Source organism: Capsicum annuum, chromosome 3 (genome assembly GCF_002878395.1).
Source record: "Capsicum annuum cultivar UCD-10X-F1 chromosome 3, UCD10Xv1.1, whole genome shotgun sequence".
NCBI lineage: Eukaryota > Viridiplantae > Streptophyta > Magnoliopsida > Solanales > Solanaceae > Capsicum > Capsicum annuum.
In genome coordinates this window covers 258,549,987-258,576,482 of record NC_061113.1, presented here as the reverse complement: position 1 = coordinate 258,576,482, position 26,496 = coordinate 258,549,987, and the positions used below count along the sequence as shown (strand labels likewise).

Below are 26,496 nucleotides of genomic sequence, written 5' to 3'. Positions count from 1 at the left end.
TAACTCCTTGTACAGGACGAACTGGGTGGCCTACTTTATATGAAATGAAATCCCTTTGAATTATCCTTCCAACGATACCAATTTCACCCAAATCTGATATCGTATCAAAGAGTTATGGTCGATCTACTTTAGCTTATCAAAACAGTCCACCAAATGACAGATTTGACATTATTTAAATTTTAAAGGCATTTTGGTCATTTCCTATTATATTATGGACGGAAATATGTGTATATATACATGTATATGAGTTCAAAAACTCATTTTCATCATCAATCATTGAGAAAGAACAAACCCTAGCCAAATTTGACCTTTAAATTACTCTTGATTTAACCGTAGAAATTCCAAAGTAATCCGATAACTGTGTTTGTCATCTCGAGAGCTTTGAACGGCACCTATTATTTGTGTAAACAGGATTGCATAATCAAGAGGTGAATTCTAATGTATGAATATTGTTTGCCTTTGTTCTTTTCCATATGTATATGTGTGATAGAGGATTATATGTATTGGTTGTTATTGAAAGGTGATGAAAATAGGGCTATGGACTATTTTGCATGGTTTGGTTGTATTGAATTGTGGAAGGTAGATATGGTAATTGAGTTATGGAAGGTGGATATAGTGATATACTATTGAATTGATGATTATTTATGTCTATGGCTCAATTTGGTTTAATGGATTGGTTGGAAGGATAAATGAATCCAAACTTGATATTGGAGGATGTTGTATGAATATGCATGGCGTGTGAATGTAATTGGAGTATAAGAGGGTTAAAGTGACACCCTTTATGGTGTAATTAAGGCTTACTACTTAACCACTAGTTTTGTGAATTCAAATAATTGAATTATGACATTTGGTCGCTAATACTAGATTGCTATATATGTTCATTGTAGATAAGTAATCCGAAAAGACGAGAAGTTCATTTGGGACTAGTATTGAAGGTTGACAGTCAGGTATGTAAAGCATACTGTATACCATATCTTTGGCATGAAAGTGAACAATTGTTCTATTAAGAAAGTTTCCAAAGTTATTCAGTAACATGTGATCCATAATGGTTTTGTATGATGTCCTACGTTACCAATGAACTTGTTTCCACCCTACAAGATGTCAAGGCATTCCAATACTTACTTGTTTTCCAAATATTTTATTGCACTAATGAATGTCAAAAGGTATCCGGTTACTCAAACAAGATCCATGTGCTATTAATGACTCCAAAACGTTTCATTGATATACCAATAAGTTCCTACTTCATTGTTATGGCATTGATCACTCTAAAACACTTCATTGATGTGCCAATGAGTTCTTACTTCGTTGTTATTGCATTGATGGTCTATTTATATGTCTCTTATTGATGTATCATTGTTTCAAAGTATCAAAAATGTGGTGGCGACCGAAATAATAATCTCAAAAATTAATTGAACTAAGTGATGAAAGTTCTTTCTTATCGGGTCGTATCCCAGGGGCATAAGCCTATCATGGGTCGATCCCTATTTATGTGTTTATGGGTGATATCCCAGGGGCATAAGCCTATCATGGGTCGATCCCAGTTGATATGTACTGGAGGCAGCCTAATGGTCACAGTACAGTACAATAATGATTACAAAGATGATAAGAACGAAGGTAAAGTGATTGAATAAATACAATGTACAGGTTGTCACAAGTTCTAGTAAGTGTGGTCCACTCTTATTACGATTTATTCACTTATTTCTGATTTCTATTGAGCTCCTATATCATATGTGATTATCTACAGCTTTACATACTCAGTACATATTTCGTACTGACGTCCCCCACGGGGGACCTACATTTTATGCTGCAGGCACCGGTACCTCAGCTCATACACCGCACAAGTAGGAGCCAGGATATCTAGCTGCTTTTGGTGAGCTCCAGTTTGCTTTGGGGCTTTCCGTGTCATATCCAGTCACTTTTGATATTGTATAGAAGTTAGTTATACGGCGGGGTGTGTCCGGACCTTAGTTAAACTCTGTGTATTGTCTAGAGGCTTGGTAGACCTAATGTACAGTCAAGGTGGTGTTTTGTTAATAGAAATGATGGCTCCAACGGCCAAGTATTGTATATACATATATATGTGTGCTCGAGCTTATACAGGTGATTATTTCCTTTTATATGCGACATGATGCTGTCTGAATTTCGGGTTGTCATAGAGGTATGCATGGAAAGTATAAGGTTATGAGCTGGTTCTCCCGGGCCTCCTCAGTGACGGGTGTCAATCCGCCCCAATAGGATTTGAGGGGTGACAGTATATCTCCAAGATATGGCAGTACTACTACATATGAACACATAGCCTATTTGAGACCGAGCTTAATGCGGATCAGATAGGTACCCAACATCAGCATGACCAATAAGATCGGGACTGCAATCTTTAGAATAAAACAAGCTCATGTGTTTTATCCCATTTTGATGTCTCATAGTAGGAGCAGAAATATACCTTGCTAACAAATTGACTGAAAAGGCTATAGGCCTTGTAGTATTTGCAAGGTACATGAGTGCATCAATTGCACTAAGATATGGTACTTCATAACCAATCCAATTCGATATATTTTGAATTTCAGCAAATAATCTATTACTTTGAAAACTCTCCAAGTATTTCAATGATGTTCAAGCAATAAGCTTATACAATATAAGGATTATAAATAAGTTTCCCAGAAACTTTTATATGCTTCAAGCAGTTTGAATCCTTAAAAGTTCACACATAAGTTTTGTTAAGTGACAATATTCAACATTTCATGAGTGACATCTTCAAGTGTCTGGATTGCAAATCAAATAAGTTTTACGCTTACCAAAATGCACCCTTTCACGTCACTTGATAAATGTTTCTACGTCAGCATGCTTAAATAAACGTAGAATTCAGATCCTCGTAATCTTTCATAATATTGCATCAATATTGTGTCAAAGATATTGATGATATATCATTTTGTATCGGGTCACAATGCGACATAACATTTTGAGATCTCATCACTTCATTATTTTTAGATACATGAACCTCTCATAAGGTTTCATGAAGTGTTATGTCGTAGGCTCTTCAAGAGCTCATTGTCTTCTTATTATGATTATTTGCTCCTTTTTCCTTTGGAATCGATTTGTCTACCATGTTTTATGCATGCATAGACTTTATCCTTCAAGGACACAAAATAGGAGCACTTGCAACTTAAATATGAGATGCTTTCGGCATATGAGTTGAATTATCTTATGAATGAGGATCTTATGAATGAGGATCTTATGAATGAGGATCTTATGATAATTCCGAACATATTTCATAGCTGCTTATAAATATCCCCCTTATGTTAGGAAACTAACATACATCCTCCATCTTCTTTGAGGAATCTATCTTTATGCATCATGGTATATTCATTAATCGTATACCGCACATTAACTATTAGATGGATAACGTGTGATTCCTGACTTAGAACCACTTTGATGGGGAACTAATCATAATTTATTGGTTTGATGCATAAAGTACTTTTGTATATAATATTTCAAACCAACACATGGAGCTTTTGTTCTCAATGGTTTAACTATTTATTGAGGGCATTCGATGCTAAACCATGATCATCAAGATGAATTGTCTTAATTGCACAATCTGAAAATTTTGCTCTTAACTCAATTTTATTGAGCAAGCAACTTTATGAATGTCAAACTATAGGTTGACAATAAATGCACATGTGATTATCTTATATTGATGCATCTTAATAGATCACATGACTGGTAAACAGGCCCATATTCACCTTTTATACTTTTCAGATTTAAGGAATTCAATCCCATTATTAGTTGGTCCAACCAACTTATCATGAGAACAAGCAATATTAAAAGTAATGAAGAATTTTCTAATTCTTCAATATATGTTACATACAAAATATGTACATCTTTGGGATGTCGCAATCGTTCATATCAATTTATGAACTTTTATACTAGTAAACTCCAAGTTTACCATGACATATACCTTTATTCTTTAGTAAATTTTAGATTTACTCTTACATGAATAAATTTCAGATTTACTACTTCAGAGGTAGATATCAAAATAACTTTTCTCAATTATTCAGCCTCTTTCGATTATTCAGACTCTTTCGGAGGTGAGTTGTGATACCATCACAATCAAATGCATGTTTGCATTAATAAGCTTCTCATTCCTCAGGAATAGAATATAATCATGCCTTAAGCGTATCAAATTCTGATAGCTACTAAAAAAGCAAATTGAGGCATATATATGATTTATTTCTACCACATTCAATTCAAGGAATGGAGCATATTTAATGGGACATGTTTCACCAAATACTCATTATTTTACCTTAGCCATCATAATATCATCAATATGGTGCATTGAGATTCAAACTCAATGTCTTACCCATATAAATAGGCGTCTTAGGCATAAATCAAAGGGACTTGAACTCAACATATTATCATCTCTTTTGATAATATTGTTCTTGAGGAATAAATTTAAAACATAAATGGTTCCAAACCAATTATATTTCCTCAAATCCCAAAAGTCCAATAGAATTATATTAATTTAGTGACAAATTCTTGATGTCCAATATATTTAAACTCGTCAAAATTGAGTAGGACAAAATAAAAAAAAAAGATTAGTAAGATAAATCCCAAAAATATAAATTACAGTATTTCACATAAAACATACTTAATGAGATCTGGTAAGTTACTAACAATTAATGATAAGAATATAAAATTAAGAACAAGTAAAAAGGATATCTTTACCTGTATTGCGGACCTTACCGTTTGACACATACTAATACAACTCAATAATGCTACAAGCCTCCTTTTTAAAGGATTAATGTAAATATATTATGCAGTAATATTGATGGCAGTACTATTTGTGGCTCAATTCAGAAGTTTACTAAACCATATATTGATAATATATGGTGGAGAATCACACCTATAACAAGTAAGTAATTTTTGTTTTTTTTCTAAATCTCAACACATAAACAGAAGATAGTCCCTTATAACTAGAATTCTAACATTAGTTCAATAATCATTATCATCACACCCATCCGTGGTTAAGAGGAACGTACCTTTGATCTTTTCAAAATATTTGTGTTAAATAATAGAGACTCGAGCTGATAACGTATTATAAAACAAGAAAGAATAACGTGTTATAAAACAAGAAAGAATAAAGAACAACAGTAAAGAGAAAATAGAGAGAGTGATTCTTATTTATTTTCTTAAGAGACGAGATATCATAAAATTGTAAATAAAATGAACAAAATCCCTCTATAAGAAAAATTTACTCGGGAAATTTACTCCTCTATTTATAATGGAAATTTACTCTTAGGGAAATTTACTCCTAGTCTGAGTAAAAGATGGGTGCTTCAAATCCTAATAGATATTAAAGTAGATCTTGATAGATATCGATAGACATTCCTAATCTGAGTAAAAGATGGATGCTTCAAATCCTAATAAATATTAAAGTAGATCTTGATAGACATTCACTATAATGTAAATACATTTATAATATTAATAATTTTTTTTTAAACTTTTTTAGGTGTTTGGTAAAATTAAAAAGAGCTTAAAAAAATTAAAAATGAATTAAAAAAAGTAAAAATTGAGAAACTAAATACCCCCTTTTACTATTTAGATTAAAATTTTTTAGGTTTGACCAAAATATTTACCTTTTTATTCCTTATATTTTATTTTAATTCCAATAATATCCTAAACTTTGTAACCCTTATTAATTTTTCTTTGCGGTTTTTTTTTCATCTTTTCCCTCTAGATTTCTCTTCATCTTTTTTCTTTATTTTCAGATAATCCATTATTACATAATACATAAGAAAACACTTAAAAATTTTATCGTCAAATCGAGTGGTAAGTTCTTCTCTATCCGTTCATATAGAATCTCTGCTTGTTATTTAAATTTTAAAAATTGATTCTTTTTAATAGCTTGTTTCATTCCTAAAAATTTTATGTTATTTATAAGCTTGCAATATTATAATATAATACTATATTTATATAAAAAATATCTTAAAATTTTTATTTTTTAATATTTAAAAATAAAAAAAGTAACTTATATTTATAAATTGACCTGGCATAATCACTTTATATTGAAAGTGTATTTAAATAAAAATTATTTTTGAAGTATTAGAATTAAAAATCATAAATAATTCACGTTATTATGTGTTAACAACTTTAAAGATATTTAATTCATTTTGACAACAAAAAATGATTGACAAAATTTATTTACCAAACACATCAACAATTTTTCTTTTCAGTTTCAACACTTTTATCCTGCTTAATTAAAAACACTTATTTTAAATTTTTAATAACTCAAGTTAAAAAGTAATTTTTTTTAATCCTTTTCAAACGGGGCTTTAGGTGTAATAGCCAATAGGGTTTTCCTTCTTCAGCAGCAGAAAACGCATCCATTCATATTCAACAATTTGAATAGAAATTATATGTCGGAGATGCGTAGGGAAGCATTTGAAGAGAACATTCTCAGGCTCGTCCATCTCTTAATGCACCTAGAGATGTATATAAATCGTCCATATAAGGTACCCTAATTTCTCATTCCCTGTTAATTACTGTCTCTTCCTTGTTTTTGGAGTAGTATGAGGTAGTAATTACTTCAGAGCTCGTGGTTGCTCAGGAAGGTTCAAACACACACATATTGACACCTAAAGCTGTAAGGTTTCGCTTGGAAACCAAAGCACCCAGCTATATTCTTGGTGCTTTTTTCCATTTTATATCAGTTTATATTTAAAAAAAAAAAAAAAAAAAAAAAAGAAGAAGGGGCAGTCAGGTGGATTAAAGCTCCTGGTATGCTCAGGGTTCACGGAAGGACCGACCACGTATATCAATTTTTGTACATTTCGTATATATAGTTATGCCTAATCTGCGTCGAATTTAATGCGTGCCCGGAGCACCAAATATTTGTACCAAGTTCCGGCCCTGGTAACTACACTGGGTATGTTGTTGTACCCGAGTGAGCCGTTGGGAAAGCGACTCTTGTGCCTGCTACTGCACCTACGTCTCAATTCCTAGCAAGTTGAATTATTTATATGAATCCTGAAATACATAGGCTCATGGAGAGAAGCTAGTAAACAGAAGAGGAGCTTATAAAGTGTGGTTGCACAGTAGGTTGATTTATGATGGTGGCCTAGCTTATTAGTTCCTTTTGTGTACTTCAAGTAGTCCCTTTCTGCCAATGTTTGAGCAGGCAATTGAATCTTACCAATTTATTAGTTTTTTCTGATTAGAATTAACTGTTCCATGTTATGCCCTCTTAACCATGAAAAAGGATGAACCTTGTCAAACCCCACGTTCTTCTTTTTGCTTCTGGGAGTTGTCAAGAAGATGTAGAGATTCCATGTTTAGGCTGAAGTTTGATGATCATTATCATTTTCTGAAGGTACGACCAGTATTTGTGATTACAGTGGCGGAGCGGAACTTTTGGTTAAGGGTGTTCATATTTTTCCTTGGGCAAAGAACTGTTTAAAAAACAAAGAAAATAAAGCACTGCTGCACCTGTCAAGGTTCAAATCCGGGTTGTTGATGCGGAAATGCACACTCTTGACCACTGGACTATGCTTCTCTAGCTTGTCAAGGGTTTGCAACAACATGTAAATAACCACAAATATCTATATTTAACCTATATACTCGAAAAAATTTTCCAACGAAGGGTGTTCATCCGACCACCCTTTATTGGCTGTGGCTCCGCCACTGTTTGTGAAGGCCTAATAGATTTTCGCTCTTTCTTAAAGTAGGGTTGCACTTTTTGTTGTACAGCTTGTTGTGAGGAAACTAATAGGAGGTGAGTTACTTCAAGAGAAGAGTAAGCTGCATTAATGAACTTCGTCACCAGCTGTGATCTCAATTCAATTTCCTCTTGTCTCCATTAAAAGCAGTGGTCTGTTCCAAATCATTGCTGTGATAAGACGATTCTGTAAACCAAAACGAGAATGTTCATTTACTCTTGAAATTAAGACAAAGACAAGGACAAGAAAATCTTAGATTTTTGTATTTTTTTTTTTGCTAAAAGTAATAAATGAAGAGTCTTGAACTTAAGCTTTGCATTGGATATGTTTGATAGCAAAGTAGTGTCATCATATGATCTGAACTCTAAAGCATTCGAGACATATAAATATGGTGTATCTGATAAGATGAGGCATACATGTGTATCAATTAACGCAATTGCCCATCAAAATATATATAACACAACCTTGCATTAAAAGATCAGGTTTGTGTGTGGCTCATGTTGCTACTGCACCCCGTTTTGTAGTATAAGCTACTAGTATCTACATATGTTACAGAATATGCTTTGACCTAGTTAACATTAAAAATGCTAAAACAGAAATTTGTAAAGCGACAGAGATGTGTATTCTTGGCTGATACATGTAATGTGGGCTAACTTTAACAAGTAAATTATCTTGTATCTGCTTTATCTGTATGTTCTGATGTATCAATACAACACGTGGTATACCCATTCCAAGTTATTCATGGTGCAGAAGGGAGTTTCTGAACTATGTTATTTATTATTTGGCTAGCCGATGCTTATGTTTTCATACATTGAATAGTGTGAATCAGCAATGTCTCCTATTGCTAATTTTTGCAATTACTGAATTGCAGCCTATCGCAAAATTTGATTTATTTACCATTGATGAAAGGCCTAGAGAGCAATGGATTACATTAAACAAGAAGTTGGGAGAGAATGAAGAAATTAAAGTTGAAGCTACCATGTTTGATGCATCTATTCCCGTTAAAAAAAGTGGTAATGTATCTGCAGCAGATGATGTGCATTCATGGAAAGGAAATAGAGATAGCGGTTGCATTTCTCCTGTGAGTGTTGTCTTGCTGACTTGCTTGCGGAGAGAAATCATTTTGCTGCTTTTCTGAATTTCTTGGTGTAGACTTTCACATTTTATGTGACAGTTTCTGAACATCTTCAATCAAATATTTTGTTATGCTGTTATAAACCAAACGGGAGAGCCCAACCCAAAAGACTAATCTAATAGGTGGGAGAGCCCATTGGCTTATAACCCCCTTAGCATTTCTCTTTTTTTCCAATGTGGGACATTGGTTCATTACAATCGCCTTTGCTTGAGAACTAAAGACCTCGTTGGTCACGGCTGGCACCCCTCTTGGGTCCAGGCCACCACTCCAAGACGCGGCTCCACGCTTGGTTTGTTCCTCGTTGGTCACGGCTATGCAATTGGTCACGGCTGGCAACACCTCGGTCCAGGCCACCACTCCGAGTCACGGGCTCTTCGTTGGTCACGGCTGGCACCACTCGGGTCCAGGCCACCACTCCGAGTCATGACACGTGGTTTGTTCCTCGTTGGTCACGGCTATGCCCAATTGGTCACTGCTGGCACCTCTCTTGGATCCAGGCCACCACTATTAGCACCTCGTTGGTCACGGCTGGCAACACCTCGGTCCAGGCCACCACCACTCCGAGTCACGGGCTCTTCGTTGGTCACGGCTGGCACCACTCAGGTCCAGGCCACCACTCCGAGTCATGACACGTGGTTTGTTCCTCGTTGGTCACGGCTATTCCTAATTGGTCACTGCTGGCACCTCTCTTGGATCCAGGCCACCACTACTAGCACACAGGTCACCCCTCCGAGACGCGGCTCCACATGTGGTTTGTTCCTCGTTGGTCACGGCTATGCCCAGTTGGCCACGACTGGCAACCCCTCGGGTCCAGGCCACCACGCATGAAACTTTCAGTGAAAGCACCAATGTTATAAACCAAACGGGAGAGCCCAACCCAAAAGACTAGCCTAGTAGGTGGGAGAACCCATTGGCTTATAAGCCCCTTCGCATTTCTCTTTTTTTTCAATGTGGGACATTGGTTCATTACAATCGACTCCGCTTGAGAACCAACGACCTCGTTGGTCACGGCTATGCCCAGTTGGTCACTGCTGGCACCTCTCTTGGGTCCAGGCCACCACTACTGGCACACAGGTCACCCCTCCGAGACGCGGCTCCACACGTGGTTTGTTCCTCGTTGGTCACGGCTGGCACCCCTCGGGTCCAGGCCACCACTCCGAGTCATGGCTGGCACCCCTTGGGTCCGAGTCACGGCCCCCACGCATGGGACTCTCAATGAAAAGACCAATGTTATAAACCAAACGGGAGAACTCAACCCAAAAGACTAGTCTAATAGGTGAAAGAGCTCATTGGCTAGCATTTCTCTCCAATGTGGGACATTGGCTCATTACATATGCCGCCCGTATAAGTGCTTTCCTTCCAGCTGTCTGAAAAATTACTTTTATGTAAATGTCAAGCCTTTTGAAGAGTCCAAATGCATGCATGGTTTTGCAGAATAGGAAAAGCCAATGCTTTGAAGAGCTGACGCTTCATTATTAATATAATTTCAAATCGATGTGTATCAGAAGATAAATTGGAAGATTTAACATTTGTAGGAATGCTTGCTTCCAGGTTGTTGCAGGTTTCCTAAGCGGAAAAGCTAATTTTAAAGCATCAGACATTTGACAGTACTAACATTCTGTTGTTGATAAATGGTTAAGACCTCTTAACTTCTATTTATTTATTATTTTTTGAAAAAATAAATCCTTTAACCAAATATAGCCGGAACTCATACAATTTAAGTATATTGATTTAACTAAACGCGTGCATGGATTCAATCCATCTAGCCATGCACGTAAGTGGCTCATAGGCGTTAAGACATAATAGATAAACAAACACAAACCCAAATTTGATCTCAATGGCAAGTAAAGACTCAAACTTTGAGAATGCGCATCTAGAAAATTCAACTGTCTTTACTGTGTGTTGAGGTGCCCAATTTATAAAATAGCCATATAGACATTCTTCTCAAAAAAATAAACAAAAAAATCATATCGACACCTTCAAAATTTATATGTTACGTTAGCATTAGACGTCGCCGAGATATAGTAGGGACGCGTTAGAGTATCTACTTCCCAACTGATTTCAAATTAAGATATCTAGATGTGTATTATCAATATTACAACTTTGAAGTAAAAGTTTGAGTATTTATTTATGTACGAGTGTATAATTTTCCAAGTTGAGAGAAATAGCAGAACGAAAAAAGGTAACATTACCCCATTGGGCCCATGAGACATTTCCAGGTTCAGCCCAATAGAGTGACTTAGATAAAAATGAAAAAAATGGTAGAAAGACCAAAGATTCTCTTGTTAAACCCTCCTTACGCCCTTTGGTATTCATTCATCAATGGCAATGGCAATGGCTCGTCGATTAGTTAGACCATTAGGTGGAATAGCCAATAGGGTTTTTCTTCTTCAGCAGCAGAAAACGCATCCATTCATATTCAACAATTTGAATAGAAATTACATGTCGGAGATGCGTAGGGAAGCATTTGAAGAGAACATTCTCAGACTCCTACGCTACGAAATTCGCTATGAGCTTGAACGTTCTCCTCCAACTCAGGTATCCCCAATTTCTCATTCCTCTTTATTTATTGTTTCATCCTTGTTTTGGACTATGAGGTAATTACTAAAGTACTGAGATTTTCTACAAAATTTGGTGAGTAACTGGATGAGATGTCTAGTGTCTAGCTTAGCAAGTTAGAGGTAAGGTTGCATACACACTACTCTACCCAGACCCCACTTGTGGGACTACTAGTGGCGGACCTAGGGGTCGTGGGTGCTCAGGGAGGTTCGAACATACATACTGACTCCTAAAGCTTTAAGGTTCCACTAGGAAACCAAAGCACCTAGCTATGTTCTTGATTTTAACGGTGCTTTTTTTCCATTCTATATCAATTTTTTTTTAAAAAAAAAAAAAAGGAGGAAGGGGCAGTCCAGTGGATTAAAGCTCTCTATATGCAGGGTCCAGGGAAGAGCCTGACCACATATATCAATTTTTGTACATTTCTCATATAGTTATACCTAATCTGCGCCACATATAATGTGTGCTGGAGCACCAAATATTTGTACCGAGGTCCGTCCTTGGGGACTATACTGGGTATGTTTTCCCTGTTGTTGTACCTGAGTGAACCATTGGGAAAGCGACTCTTGCGCCTGCTACTGCACCTATGTCTCAATTCCTAGCAAGTTGAATTATTTATATGAATCCTGAACATACATAGTCTCATGGAGAGAAGCTAGTAAACAGAAGAGGAGCTCATCAAGTGTGGTTGCACATTTAGCTGATTTATGATGGTGGCCTAGCTTATTAGTTGCTCTTGTTTACTTCAAGTAGCCCCTTTTTGCCAATGTTTGAGCATACAATTGAATCTTATCAATATATTGGACTTTGGCTGATTGGAATTCGTTGTTCCATGTTATACCCTCTTAACCATGAAAAAAGATGAACCTTGTCGAACCCCATGTTCTTTTTGCTTCTTGGAGTTGTCAGGAATATATGTAGAGATTTCATGTTTAGGCTGAACTTTGATGATCTTTATCATTTTCTGAAGGTACGACTGGTATTTTGGAATGCCTTAATAGATTTTCGTTCTTTCTTAAAGTAGGCTTATGCTTTTTTTTGTGCACCGTGTTGTGAGGAAACTAGCAGCAGGTGAGTTACTTAAAGAGAAGAGTAAGCTGCATTAATGAACTTTGTTACCACCTATGATCTCAATCCAATTTCCTCGTCTCGATTAAAAGCAGTGATCTGTTCCAAACCATTGATATGATAAACCGATTCTCTGAACCAAAACGAGAATGTTTATTTACTCTTGAAATTAAGACAAGGACAAGAAGATCTTGGATTTTTTTATTTTTTTTACTAAAAGTAATAAATGAAGAGTCTTGAACTTAAGCTTCGCATTGGATATGTTTGATAGCAAAGTAATGTCATCATATGATATGAACTCTGAAGCATTCGAGACATATAATTATGGGGTCACTGAGAAGTTGAGACATACATATCTATCAATTAATACAATTACGCAACAAAATATATATATAATACAACCTTGCATTAAAAAATCAGGTTTGTGTGTGGCTCTAGCTGCTACCACACCCTATTTTGTAGTATAATCTACAATCTACATACGTTACAGAATATGCTTTGACCTAGTTAACAGTAAAAATGCTAAAACAGAAATTTGTAAAGCTACAGAGATGTGTATTCTTGCTGATAATGTAATGTGGACTGACTTTAACAAGTAATTATCTTGTATCTGCTTCATCTATATGCTCTGATGTATCGATACACATGTGGTGTGCCTATTCCATGTTATTCGTGTTGCCAAAGGGAATTTCTGAATTAAGTTATTTATTATTTGGCTTGCCGTTGCATATGTTTTCACGTATTGAATAGTGTGAGTCAGCAGTGTCTCTATTGCTAATTCTTGCATTTTTTTTTTCTATTTAAAATTAAATGGGAATTACTGAATTGCAGCCTATCGCAAAATTTGATTCATTTACCATTGATGAACGGCCTGGAGAGCAATGGATTAAATTAAACAAAAAATTTGGAGAGAATGAAGATATTAAAGTTGAAGTTACCATGTTTGATGCATCTATTCCTGTTAAAAAAGGTGGCGATGTATCTGCAGCAGATGACGTGCTACTTCACATGACTATGATTGTCAATGTTCACAAAGGAGAAGGCAATGATGTGCTCGAGTTTGTTTGTTCTGCATGGCCAAACAGCGTTGAGATTTGTAAAGTTTACATGCGTGGACAGAATGGCATAGTGGATCAGCCTTATGTAGGCCCTCCATTTAAGTATGTATCTCTGATTTGATTCCTTAATCTCCACCTAGCTTACTTAGCTTTCTTATTTAGAATTTTTCTGCTGAGTTTGCTTATGTGGTTATTAAGAACTTCAGGATTGGGAAATGTGTGAACTGAACATTCCAAAATTTCCTCAATTCTTGTACTGCCATGATTTTAAATCATTCCTGTGTTGTTTTAATTATGAATAATTAAGTTCGAAACTTTGCAGGAGTCATCCTTTAGTTCTGATAGATTTTGGTTTGGTGATTGTACTCCCAGTTCTTCATCTATATTCTCTTTGTCTTTTCTTCTTTGTGCGACTGATGGACTCCCATTGCTAGCGATGGCAGTTTCACCTAATAGTTTGGTTGGTCTTCTTTTTCAACTTGTAATTTGCAGGGAATTGGATGATGAGCTGCAGAATTCTTTATATGATTTCCTAGAGACCAGGGGAATAAACGATGAACTATGTGTATTTTTACATCAATACATGAAGAACAAAGATAAGCTTGAGTTTATTCGCTGGATGGAGAAGGCCAAAGCGTTCATAGAGCGGAAATAGAGATAGTGGTTGCATTTCTCTTACGAGTGCTGTCTTGCTGACTTGCTTGCGGACCATGCTTTTGATGTCATTGCCTGTGAGAAGTTTTACTTGCAGGTTTAGAATGTGAAAGAAACACTTTTTAGCTCAATTGGAATTCTGTCCATACTAATTTATTTGTCTTGTCAAGGTTTCCTACTATATCAGGAACAAATCAGCCTTACCAAGAAGTCGTGCAGTAACATTACTGATTAGTTGTACTCTGTGAAGATCAAAAATCATCACCCATTCTTCAATCACAAATTTGGGCTGCATCTTAGCAAAGTGTACACCTGGGCTTTGCTATGAAGTCTATGCATTTGGCATAATAGGTCTCTCCTTTACCTCAACCTCTCTGCCACACACTTTTACTTGAACTTTTCAAGCTGCTATACGTTGACCTTTTACACAGATTTTGTTGGTGCATAGAGAGTTTACAGTAATGTCAAATTTGTAAGGAACAACATCGTACTGTGTATTTTTTATCTACTTCAGTAGCAATAGCAATTTAGCTTGTTCAATTTTGAGCAAGCGTCCTCTTTCGACTCGCGGAGTTTTCATTGTAACCATGTCCTGATATGGGCGTTGATATGGGCGTTGTTTCTTACTGTTTCAAGAACCAACCATCCAGTTAAAGGTAAATTATATTTGGTTACACCATCTTATTTTTGTATGTCCGTCCTCTTTTGTTATTTTTTTTCGGGAAATTGTTTTGCTGCTTTTCTGAATTTCTTGGTGTAGACTTTCACAGTTTATGCGACAATTACCGAACATCTTCAATCAAATATTTTGTGATGCCGCATAAGTGCTTCCTTCCAGCTGTCTTCCGACTTTACTGTCTGTTAGTAACTTGGTATAACCAAAGATGCTTTTAACTTTTATTGGTGGTAGATGTCAGCATTGACTGAAGATGCATTAAGATATACTATCATAATTTCTCACTGATATTTATCTAGTCAGATAGACTGTCTTTTCCTTGATTGAGAAGATTAGGTATGTTACATAACACTTGTCTTCATCTGACTTTGGGTGCTTGTTTTAGTGGACTCTTGCACTCATGTTTGTGTTGTGTATTTGTAAGATAATGTAGTAGGTATTGTAACTATTTCTGTCTATGTCAACTCTCTTTTTTTAGAATTCTTATTGAAAAACAAACACTATTGTGCTTTTATTTAGAACCCTTCTACTGTCCATATCATGCCTGAGAAGCTTCATTGATCTATGTTATTCATGTCATGCATGTAATATGTTTTGGCTCAACTTCACTTTAGTTTTTGCTAGACTTATGTCCTTGAACTGAAAAAAAAGGACAGCCCGGTGCATTAAAGCTCCACAATGTGTGGGGTCTGGTGAAGGGCAGGACCACAAGGGTCTATTATATGCAGCCCCTTGTGGTCCTTGAACTAAAGAATTTTCTATTTATGAAAGATGTATTTATTATTAGATTTGTGTCCTATGTTCTCTCTTTCACGTATGTTCGTAAATTATGGTATGCCCTTATATTTATGTAGAGCTGGACTGCTTGGTCAAGGTAAAGGTACTGAGTGTCGGTCCGCCCCACCAAGGTGTAGGACATGACGAACGTGGTATCAGAGCCTAAGTCCGTGCGTCCCGGGAAGTTTGTGAAGTGTCTAGTAGCGTAATACTTAAAGGTGTGTTGATGTACTTACAGCTATATGTAGAAGAGGCCTTATTTTGTTTGTAAGTTTAGGTTGTGATTCTACTTCAGATATTTCTTACTGTTTTGCCGCGTCCCATTCACAGTGAATTAGGCCCTACTCATTGGTTCAACAGCTGATAAAAGACTTTTTGATGATCTAATCCATATCCAGCAGTGGGTAAGATGGAATTGTTCATCTTTTTCCTGGTAGTATTGCTTGTTCCTACACACATCATGTTTCTACCACTACCTACACCTTTGCTGTATGTTGAATTTCATGGTTTAAAATGGTCAAAGCTTCGTAATAGCGGAAGCTTCTGTTGCGTTATGATGGACAGCCAGTCTTGAATATGTATCCCTCTGTGTTCACTTTTTTATCATTTTACTTGTCCACTTTAGCATATCAAGAGAACAATATTTTTTTTTTCCTATTTTAACCTTAATATTACCTGCTAATTCCAGATCACTTGCCGAGTAGTTGAGTCCATCAAAAATTATAAACCAATTAATATGGATATTATGATAAAACATGCATTTCATTTATTATTTTCTTATGGAGGGTGCAAAGTCCGTTGTCGATAAGTAATAGTGAACATGGAGTACCTTTTGGAATTTTGTGCTGTATCAGTAGTTGAATTAAGTAGTCCAACGCTGTTGCTTTCCTAGTCTAATTGTTATCTTCATGGGTGGGAGTTGCTTTTGGAAGGGAAAGCAACATCTGAGACAATTAGTAGCATTATCTTACGGGTCATACCACATTGTCTGGTAAACTAGCAGATTCTCCATGAAAGGCACATGGAAAGGGAAAGAGGAAATGGAATTCTAGTTTTCTTCAATAGTTTCTTTACCTACCAAACAAGAGGGAAGAGCACTCTCAGTAAAATGACATGACTCTAGGGGCCGTTTGGTTGGGGAACAAGTTATTTTACGGTTGTTATTTGTGATTCCACCCTCAATATAGATAAAGATAACACTACAATCTCGGGATAACTAATACCGAGCAATTTTATCCTAACTAAATATGGAATAAACTCATCTTAAAATTAATTTCTAGATTAGTTATCTCTAAAATTTGTACTAATACCTTTCTTCTAAAGAGTAAACAACATTTGCTTGAACAGTTTGGTTGGTGTTTGCTTGTTACTGCTGATTATTTAGTCCTACCTTTTATGTGACTTCTTCTCATACGTTATTTGGGTATCTTGTCCTCCCATCACATGAGTTTGTCGAATGTATTTTCCTTCACTGTTTACGCATTTTTAGCAAAGAATTATTGGCAATTTTCCTGTTGGTTAGTTTTACTAGATGGTTGTATGGGACGTCGAAAATGAATCCCACGTATGAAGAAAGCTATTTTCATGTCATCACCTGAAGAACAATGACTTGCAAGGTAAAAATTGGGAAGATGCATAGGTTCTTGAGAAAATCAATTTCTAATGGAGGACAACATAGGTCTTTTTCATTTTTGGTTTTTGATCCGGTGTTCGATATCCATATTAGAATTCAATTTTATTGAAGGATTCATTCTTTTGAAATACGCTTTTAGGGCTATTTTTATTTTCAAAATTCTTAACTCGAGATTTCTAGTTTAGGGATGGAAGGATCCTCCACCATCTTATGTTGGTAGGACAATGTATGCCTATTCTAGCTGTACAAAGTGTGTAGAGAAGGAAAGTTGATTTGTCCAAATCCAATATGAGACTACTCGTGTCGTTCTGTTTTTCGTAGGCTATAGTTGGGACTCGAGTTGTTCATTTGACAACTGGAATGTCAAAAAGTGGCTCTTTGCTCATGCTTAGAGGTGCCAAATAGACCGTATATCAGTTTAATTTAAACAGTCAAAATGACAACTCGATAAATAAATCGTTGTTCAATTCTATTCGAAAGTTAAATTCGGTTAGGTTGAGCTAGATTATACGTTGCTCAATAATAACAATACCTAGTATATTTTCAGTCTTGTAGGGTAGAATGTTTGCAGTATGTACTACTACCTCAGAGGTAAGGTAGAAAAATTGTTTCTAATATACCCTCGGCTCAAGACAAAATACATTATAGAAAAAGATGTAGTAATAGAGATATAAATGACAATAGAGAGTAATAGAACAACAAATACTAATAGAGCAATGCTACCATAAAATAGTACTACAAACGACTTGAAACAACATTATATCAACAAAAATTCAAGAAAATACAAATTCGACAGATCAAAAAGAATCGAACAAAATTTAAAAAGATTCTTAAGCCGCTTAAACTTCGATAAATTGAACGAAACATATTTTTGTTATTTTATGGTGTGTCGAGTACAAGAATCTGTATAAATGCAACACTAATTACAACACAAGTTTTTGTATAAACAAGAACACCTATGAAGTTCTTTAACACCTTCAACACAAGATTACTGATAATCTATCCTAAAAGTATGTTAATTTTCAGAAATAAGATGAAACAGAATTTGTAAGGCTAAGTCCCTCGACTTCACGGAGTGTCTTTAAGGAATAATTCCCTTCACTGTACCCGAGGTTATGGAATATTTCTCCCAGGATAAAATAGCATTCAATCCGAACAATAGCGGTATCTCAAATTGTTGGATTCAACGAACTCACTCAACAGTTTAATGATCACACAGAGTTTTTGTTAATAACAAGAGAGTTTTTGCTGTCAAAATTGATTTCAATACCTGAGGAAAATATCAGGTATTTATAGCCTTAAGTGTATCCTTTCAGAAAGGATGCATTGGTTCAGCTGAAAGTCACCTTTTCTGCAATAGTCGCGTCCCTGCGTTGGGACTGCGCTGGACCTGCTCCCGAAGTGCGGCCGCAAGTGACGTTTTGTTGTTTCCAGTGAGCAAATGCGCTGCATCTGCGCTACAGGTCGTGTATATGCGTTGCGTATGCGGTCGCATGTCACCCTATAGTGCGAAACAATGTGCCTCTTCTCAAAGGGTCGCATCCCTTCGGGATGTGCGTTGCGTATGCGTTAGCATTGCGTCCGACATGCGCCCACACTTGGAGAAAATTAATACTATCAGATTTTGAATTAAAATTTCACTTGTAAACAACTTCGTGCGGCCACAGGTGACGTTTTGCAGTTTCCAGTGAGCAAATGCGTTGCGTCTGCGCTACAGGTCGTGTATATGCACTGCGTATACGGTTGCATGTCACCCTATAGTGCGAAACAGTGTGCCTCTTCTCAAAGGGTCACATCCCTTCGTGATGTGCGTTGCGTATGGTTAGCATTGCGTCCGAAATGCGCTCGCACTTGGAGAAAATTAATACTATCAGATTTTGGATTAAAATTTCACTTGTAAACAAGTTTCAAATAAATTTTGTCTAAAAAATTAAATCTCAATGACGACGGCGCGAGGCATCACCTAGTTCTTACTTCACTATCCATATGGAATTAGTGTTTCTCATTATAAACACTTTAAAGTTCTCTTCTCCCACCAATGTGAGAGAAATGAGTGAACTTTCTAATTTGGGAGTACACTTTCTAAATTAATGTCTTCCTTCTCCCACCATTTTTTCCTCCATTTTCCATTCACATACACCTTGAACCCAACAATTTTTACACACTAAGGGGTCGTTTGGTAGAGTGTATAAGAATAATGTAAAATATGGTGTATTAATAATGCTTGTATTAGTTATATTTGTATTTTTCTTATGCAGTGTTTGGTTTGATATATAAAAAATAATATGAAGTACATAATTTCTAAAGAAAATTTTTTTTTACACAATACCCACCAATCACCATATATATGTTGGAAAGAATGTGAAAATATTTTTTGAGGGATAATAGTATCTTTAATTATATTAATGCATGCATTGGATTCATTTCGTTGCTAATAGATTTTGAGGTATTAATAATACACACCTCAGTACCCAATAGAGTGTATAACTAATGCAATCATTAGTTATACATAGGGCAAAAGAATATACCAAATAAAGTATTAATAATACGCATTAAACTAATACATACATTAATTTTTCAATACGCTCTATGAAACGAATCCTTAATGTATCAATCAAGCTCATGTTTTGGATGAAAAAGAGATTTAATGAAGGTGGTTGAGAAGCTGTCCCAAGTTGTACAAATTGCTTTCATTAGCTGCGAAACCAATCAATCAAGCAACGAAAATACATACATTTTGGCCCCACATTGTCCATTTTAAAGTTTCCCAACTATTTGTCGTTTTTTGTGCCATAAAAACACCAGAGAAACATATTTTCTTGATTAACTGTGTAATACTACCAAGTAATGCCACCAAACTCACTTACATAGACAGACAATTTAGGATTCCCTCTTGCACGCGCCATATGTCTCTCTCCTTTCTTTTTTTGCTTTCCATACATTTGATTAAATTTAAATTTATATCGAAAAGGTCCATGTTAAAAGAAAAATATTTTTAAATAAAGACAACTCAAACCTGAGAGGTCTTTGATTAAAAGGTACATACTACTCCATGAAACCTGATTGATGCCAAATAATGTCTCTATTATTCGACATTATTATCTAATAAGATAGAGATAAGATATGCAGACACTTTCTTTACATGAACATCACACATTATAGTACTAGTAATAAATTAAGTGGAGGTGAGGAGGTCAATTGTCCTTGTTTGTTGCTTAGAGTTGGATTACTTTGAGAAAATGACATGATTAAGTTTAAAATCAATCATAAAGCCAAATTAAATTTTGGTCCCACCATATTATGCAATGACCCTGTTTAAAAGATTTCTTAGGTAAGAAATCAATGCAATCAAGATTTTACAGCATTAAAATATATGAAAAGATAATGATGTGATTGAATAACTTAAAATTGTTTTTAAAATCACCTTAATTAAAAAGATACTCCTAAGGAGCATGGACAAGGGTCATTTACAAACAAAACTTATAATACTTTCCACATATACCTCCACCTACCTAATGACAATAACCCCTCATTAGATAGTCTATTTCAATCAACTGCTTACTGCATCTCAGCCGTTGAATCTGCTAGATTATTTGGAGCAATAGATGTTATTAATTCATCAAACGGTACGACATTTTTGTCCCCATGTGCATTTGTCACGCAATCAATATCAATCTCATCCAGCCCAAACAGTTAACTTAGTAGCAAGTATTTACCACCAAACGATGTGGTGCGGTGGATGAAATTGCTCCTCTCTTAATCAGAGGTTATGAAAAAATTCTTGGTAGGGAGCGTTATCCCCCGAATGGGACCTTACCCAGCACGAATCCAGAAGCTCCAATGTGGGTATCGGGCACTGAATAAAAAAAAAGTAAGTACTTATTTTTTTTTTTTTTCATTTGTGGACTTTTGGAATTTATGAAAAACATGGATTTCCAGCTTGTAAAATTTGAGCTCTCAATTATTAAATGACTAGTTATATTTATATTTATTTTGGTTGTCCGTCATTGAAGGCAAGATTTAAGCATGATCTTTATACTAAATTGTCGGAAATCACATCGATAAGAATTAACTTAATTAGTCGTCTGCAGGACGGCATACGAACATTTACAGTAATGGACCTAATATAAGTACGACATTTGAAAATAAAATATAAAACGAAAAAAAAAAAATACAACTTAATTCTAGTAAAAATACTAGAGTAATAATTTAGAGTCTAAGAGACAAGTCAAGCTTCTTCAATTCATCTTGATTGTTACTACTCTTTGTAATATGAGGAGGACCACCACCACTGTCCCATCTGTATGGTGAAATACCATCAACCTGCACGACAGGAAATTTTTGGATAATGTTATCAAATCTAGCAGCACCACCACCTGAAGATGTTCCTGCTACGTGGCAGTTGTTGCTTTCTGTCCCGAGCCGGCCTACGGCCGGCTGCTGATCAATGGGCCTTCTAATTGACCATCCAGGATGACCATACAAGGTGGGTGCTCCGAAAGTAGTGCTGATAGTTGGCTTGTGGATCATTGAGTGAACTTGGATCCCTAGAGACCTATTGAATGATCCATGCAGTGGTAAAGAAGCCATGCTCGAATACTTGTCGTAGCCAAAAGCTGCTGATGAGCTAATTTTTTGGCCTCTTTTTGCGATTGTTCGCTCGCGTTTATGCGCGTTTTGATGCCCTCCTAGAGCCTGTGAACTGTAAAATTTCCTCTGGCAATAGTTGCAAGAAAAAATCCGAGGCTCGGATTCATTGTTATTATTGTTGTTGTTGTTACTTGCAGCTCGCGATGCATCGGATGAACTTGTTGGAATAATATTGGATTTAGGCCCGTGATCGAGGCTTAGATCGAGAAAAAGATCATCATTTTCTTGATCATCTTGTGTAGTTTGGTTATTATTGGATATTTGTTCTGATGCTTGAACTTCCATTTTCTATGGGACTGGACTTATTTTGGCAATTGAGAGAAGCACAAATGGATCAAAGAAGAGGGAAAGTGGGACTAGGAATTGCACTTTGAGCCACTTTTGTGTTGGTTATGTGATGATGAATGATGAAAGAGTATAATTGGGGTTTAATAGAAAGAAAGAAACTAGTAGTAAATGTTTATTGATTGAGAATTTAATGCTGTGGTACTATGTAAGGAAGGAGGCATTACAGTTACAATAAACTTATTATAGTAAAAAGATAGTCAAAAAGGGAATTTAATATAGTAAACTCCAATAATAATACAGATAGACAGATGCATGTTTAATCGAAGAGTTTTTGATAGAAACTGATGAAGAAAACAAACTCTGTAAACAACACTATATACCACATTTAATGTTTCTTTATTTTTTTCCTTGTCTATTCCCACGTTTTCTTTCCTTTTGGCCACCATATATATACAGTATATTCTTGTCTTCTTTCATATATATATACTAGTGTAATTTGTAATTACCTTGCCGCACCAATTTATCGCTACTCAATTGACCAATCAAATAAATGTGCTGAAATTTCAATATATTAATTATTTTAAATTTCAATTACAGGATTGCAAAATGATTATTCGTGATTTTTACATCATGTATTTATTAGGAATTTTAGCTTTTTATGGGGATTGATTATATATATATATATACTGTATATTTTTTTCCTTTTCAGAGCCAGGCATAATTAAAGGATATGTTTTAATGAATCAACATATATCACGCATATTTTTCATACCAGCTACATATATTATTCCTACTTTGAAGATTCAAACTGATGATCTCATGCATGAACGGTTTATTTAAATTTGAACTTGCAAAATCAACTTTTTGTACAAGCATGAAGTAGCAACTAATTTAGCGTGACTTTCTAAAACTTCCTAATACATCAATAATACTGTGTTCGTCCATTTTTTGGTTCATGATTTGGCACACTCTTAAGAAATAATTAAGAAAATAATAAGTTTACTATATCACCATTTGAATATATTAAATTTAATGTTTTGAAAAATATATTGCAAAGTGATAATAATTAATAATAAAAGTTATTTGATCTCTTAATTTTTCAAATTGCACAAATAGTGAACGAAAAGAATTTAAAATCTATTGAGGAAAAAAAAAGTAAGTACTATCAACTACAGCTACAAACCGGTTAGAGCTGTTACTGCCTTACATTAATTAGCATTTATAATAATCCTTTCGTGTAATATTACTTGGTTATTTTACTAAAAATAAATATCTTAAATTAATTGTTTTCTCCGTCCCAATTTCTCCATCCCAAGTTATCCGTTCCAAATTGAGATAACACATTAATTAAGAAAAATAATTAATAACATGGCTAGTTTACCATAGTATCCCTATTAAATGATATTTACATTTTAATTTGAAGAAAAAATAATTAATGCAAAGGGTAAAACATGAAAAAAAAATTTGTCTCTTCTTGATTAATGAGAAAAGACAAGTAAAATGAGAAATCAAATTAGGTAATTTGAAACGGAGGGAGTAATTACTTATTAAATTAAGGTAGAATTAATTAAAAAAAGCTCATTTTACTCCTATAATTAATATACTCTTTGAAAGTTTAAACAAATGATCTTTATGTCCATTAATATGAATAAAGGGCATATAGTCAAATTGATCATTTTATTAGTAATTTCTTAAGCACTGTCCAAAATTAAAAGTGTTCAACTAATATTATGAGGGAGGGAGGGAGGGAGGGAGTATGATTTTGATTACAAACTGAAAAATGGCCTAATTTTTGTAGTTAGCACCTTCTTAATTATTTTCATTTCTGGCCGTAATTACATTTTACCATCATTCAGGTGTTTGCTTTCACTTAAGTTTTTCAACAAAGGATGGATACAAAGTCTTGCTATAATGAGAAGAAAAAGAACATAAATAATCATAAGTTGATTTCCTCTAGCAAAAGGGAAAAAAAAACAAAAAACAAAGGTCGAACCTTAAATAGAACGTCTTGATTGGTCTAAACAATGATGATCGGGTTATCTAAGTTTTGGAATAATATATCATGAGGACATGAATTCATTGACTTATTGATATTAAACTATATATTAAATCAAGTACCATAAATATTTTTTTAAAACAAAACGTACCTATATATACTAAAGAAGGATGTTAATGAAGATTGGCGTTAAGGTATTATTTTACAGATGCAGTAATAGTGCCGACCAATATATATGTTTTTGTATACCTACCAATTCCACTCCTTATTTGCTCTACCTAAATTAGAAGCACATAGCTAGAATCTTTGGTGAGAAATTATGTATATATCATATATTATTGGCCAAACCAAAAAAGGAATTATAAGTCCTATGGTAATTAAGGTATATGCCAGGATCTTATATGATTAGTTGAATATATAATTATTTTATTTTTTGGGGATTCTCAAAGAAACCGCTATTGTTTTTTAGTATACATCGGATAAACATGCTCTTGTGCAATTCATAAATCACACAAAATATGTAAATTGTACTAGACAAGCCCGTGCAATGAGTTCGATTGAGAAGGCGTTGATAGAAAGAATTTATATTTGACATCCCTCATAGATAACACCTGCTGCAGTACTAACTCAGCTACCCTGGCAGATAAATGTATAAGCCTTGATGACATAAAGTGTGAAATTTAAGTAGAAAGCTACTATATATCATTAAAAACAGGCACATAACCAAAGCAATAATCAATAATGAGAAAAAACAGTGGGACAAACTTTTTCCAAATAAAACAAGGAAGCAACGCATGGAGTTTGGCCACTTTATTTGGCCGAAAGAGACCTAGTACATTAATAGCAAACTACTTTCATCAATGCTCCCCTAAACACATATAATTGTTCATGAAATATTCTAAAAGAGTACAGTACTCCCAAATATTCAACACGTACACTAACAGAAGTATTTGATTTGTTCATTTGTAATTATGAATATCAAGCACCAATTAGACCCCCACCACCACCACCACCTCACCTCCAAACCCTACATTATATGTTTGTTTGAAACTGATAATAGTACTCTATAGTCTGTAGCCTATACTGCTAGCTAGTAGTGACACATTCATGTATTTCATGGATACAAAGATATCTCTATTTGGATGTCATTAATTAATGCAACATAAGGAATATCCATATTCCATGCTTATAGATATGTCTGTCACAATTCTAATAATGAAAATAAGTTCCCTGTACATCATGACCTATATTTCTCTGGCAGAAAAGTGTAATAGAAAGTTATAAGTTCCTTTAATTGCCAAATGTTATTGGAACTATTGGATTGATAACAAAAAAGATAGTAAATTGATTCACATTAATATTTCTAGCTCCTCTAGATATAGAAAGAAGAAGAGAAAAATAGAAGTACCAAGAGGATACAAAAGGATGAATAAGTGCCACACCTTTCTAAACGTTCAAGAAAAAGTATTATTACACTATTATCATAATATATATAGTTTAGTAAGTTATCTATCAATTACATTTTTTTTATTTTTGTTTTGAGAATTGATCACGATATTAACACGAACCGATATAGTTAGAAGCAAGATATTGTCAACTTTAATCTTGAATTTCTAAAGTGATAATTATTTTTGAGATAGTTTCTTTTTTGAGCTAAAACACAATTAAAATGAGATGAAGAGAGTAATATTTTAAGTAGGATTTTAGATATAAGATTTAGTAGCACTTTTGATCTCTTAATTATTGGTAATTCCTATTTTAGTCCTGTGATATCGTTCTAAGCATATTTGGTTGTGAATATTCACAATTTTTCAGTGGTTATTAAACGACTTCACAATTCAATTACTAACGCGTTTGTTAAAGTTGTATTTTTATTTTTTTGGGGCTTTTCATTCGGTGTTCGGTGTCCGTATTAGAGCCTCAACTAATCCGGTTTGCTCATTGCAAGGCCCATTAAGGTGGTAGCGCTCCCAATAGAGCTTTATTCATACCTAGGATCAAACCCTCGACCTCTGATTAAGGATAGAGCAGCCTTATCTACTGTACTACAACTCATGTTGGTTGTTAAAGTTGTATTGGTGCACCTATTTTAGGACAATATATTCTTAAAATAGTCTAAAATAGAAGAACCAAAAGTACACATTTTAAAGACTAAAATAAGGTGAGCCTATGTATATTATACTAGTGTAGGTAGTCGGTCATAGCAAAATAGAAAGTTCCGGCTAATGATGACTTACAATTGAAAAACCATAAGGGGTGGTTTGGTAAAAGGGAGGAGGGATAATTAATTAGG

The 26,496-nt window shown here is 34.9% G+C and overlaps 3 protein-coding genes across 11 annotated transcripts; 2 read left to right on the top strand and 1 right to left on the bottom strand.

Moving 5' to 3' along the window:
* Window positions 1–6,215: 6,215 nt before the first annotated feature.
* Window positions 6,216–9,001, top strand: LOC107862002. The gene is made up of 2 exons (XM_016707425.2): window positions 6,216–6,506; window positions 8,581–9,001. The coding sequence occupies exons 1-2, from the start codon at window positions 6,411–6,413 to the stop codon at window positions 8,845–8,847; spliced, it is 363 nt and encodes a 120-aa protein (XP_016562911.1). The 5' UTR covers window positions 6,216–6,410; the 3' UTR covers window positions 8,848–9,001.
* A 2,043-nt stretch (window positions 9,002–11,044) lies between these two features.
* Window positions 11,045–16,265, top strand: LOC107861999 (uncharacterized protein At2g39795, mitochondrial). Of its 9 annotated transcripts, XR_007053909.1 has the most exons (5): window positions 11,067–11,382; window positions 13,303–13,631; window positions 14,022–14,839; window positions 15,714–15,854; window positions 15,967–16,265. XR_007053909.1 is itself a non-coding variant. In XM_047409921.1 (3 exons), the coding sequence occupies exons 1-3, from the start codon at window positions 11,167–11,169 to the stop codon at window positions 14,182–14,184; spliced, it is 744 nt and encodes a 247-aa protein (XP_047265877.1). In that variant the 5' UTR covers window positions 11,048–11,166; the 3' UTR covers window positions 14,185–16,265. The 9 variants fall into 9 exon arrangements, 2 of the variants coding, with proteins under 2 accessions (XP_047265877.1, XP_016562910.1); XR_007053906.1 differs by having other exon boundaries at window positions 11,045–11,382; window positions 13,986–14,260; window positions 14,354–16,265; XR_007053905.1 differs by having other exon boundaries at window positions 11,046–11,382; window positions 13,986–14,280; window positions 14,354–16,265.
* A 5,011-nt stretch (window positions 16,266–21,276) lies between these two features.
* On the bottom strand, window positions 21,277–22,556 carry LOC107861998 (zinc finger protein 1). The gene has a single exon (XM_016707423.2). The coding sequence runs from the start codon at window positions 22,202–22,204 to the stop codon at window positions 21,479–21,481; it is 726 nt and encodes a 241-aa protein (XP_016562909.1). The 5' UTR covers window positions 22,205–22,556; the 3' UTR covers window positions 21,277–21,478.
* Window positions 22,557–26,496: the final 3,940 nt, after the last annotated feature.

Coding starts and splice junctions, on each gene's coding strand:
- LOC107861998 (XM_016707423.2), bottom strand. CDS start 22,204: ATGGAAGTTCAAGCATCAGAACAAATATCCAATAATAACCAAACTACA.
- LOC107861999 (XM_047409921.1), top strand. CDS start 11,167: ATGGCAATGGCAATGGCTCGTCGATTAGTTAGACCATTAGGTGGAATA. Junction 11,383..13,302: donor AACGTTCTCCTCCAACTCAG/GTATCCCCAATT, acceptor ACTGAATTGCAG/CCTATCGCAAAATTTGATTC. Junction 13,632..13,985: donor TATGTAGGCCCTCCATTTAA/GTATGTATCTCT, acceptor TTCACCTAATAG/TTTGGTTGGTCTTCTTTTTC.
- LOC107862002 (XM_016707425.2), top strand. CDS start 6,411: ATGTCGGAGATGCGTAGGGAAGCATTTGAAGAGAACATTCTCAGGCTC. Junction 6,507..8,580: donor ATATAAATCGTCCATATAAG/GTACCCTAATTT, acceptor ACTGAATTGCAG/CCTATCGCAAAATTTGATTT.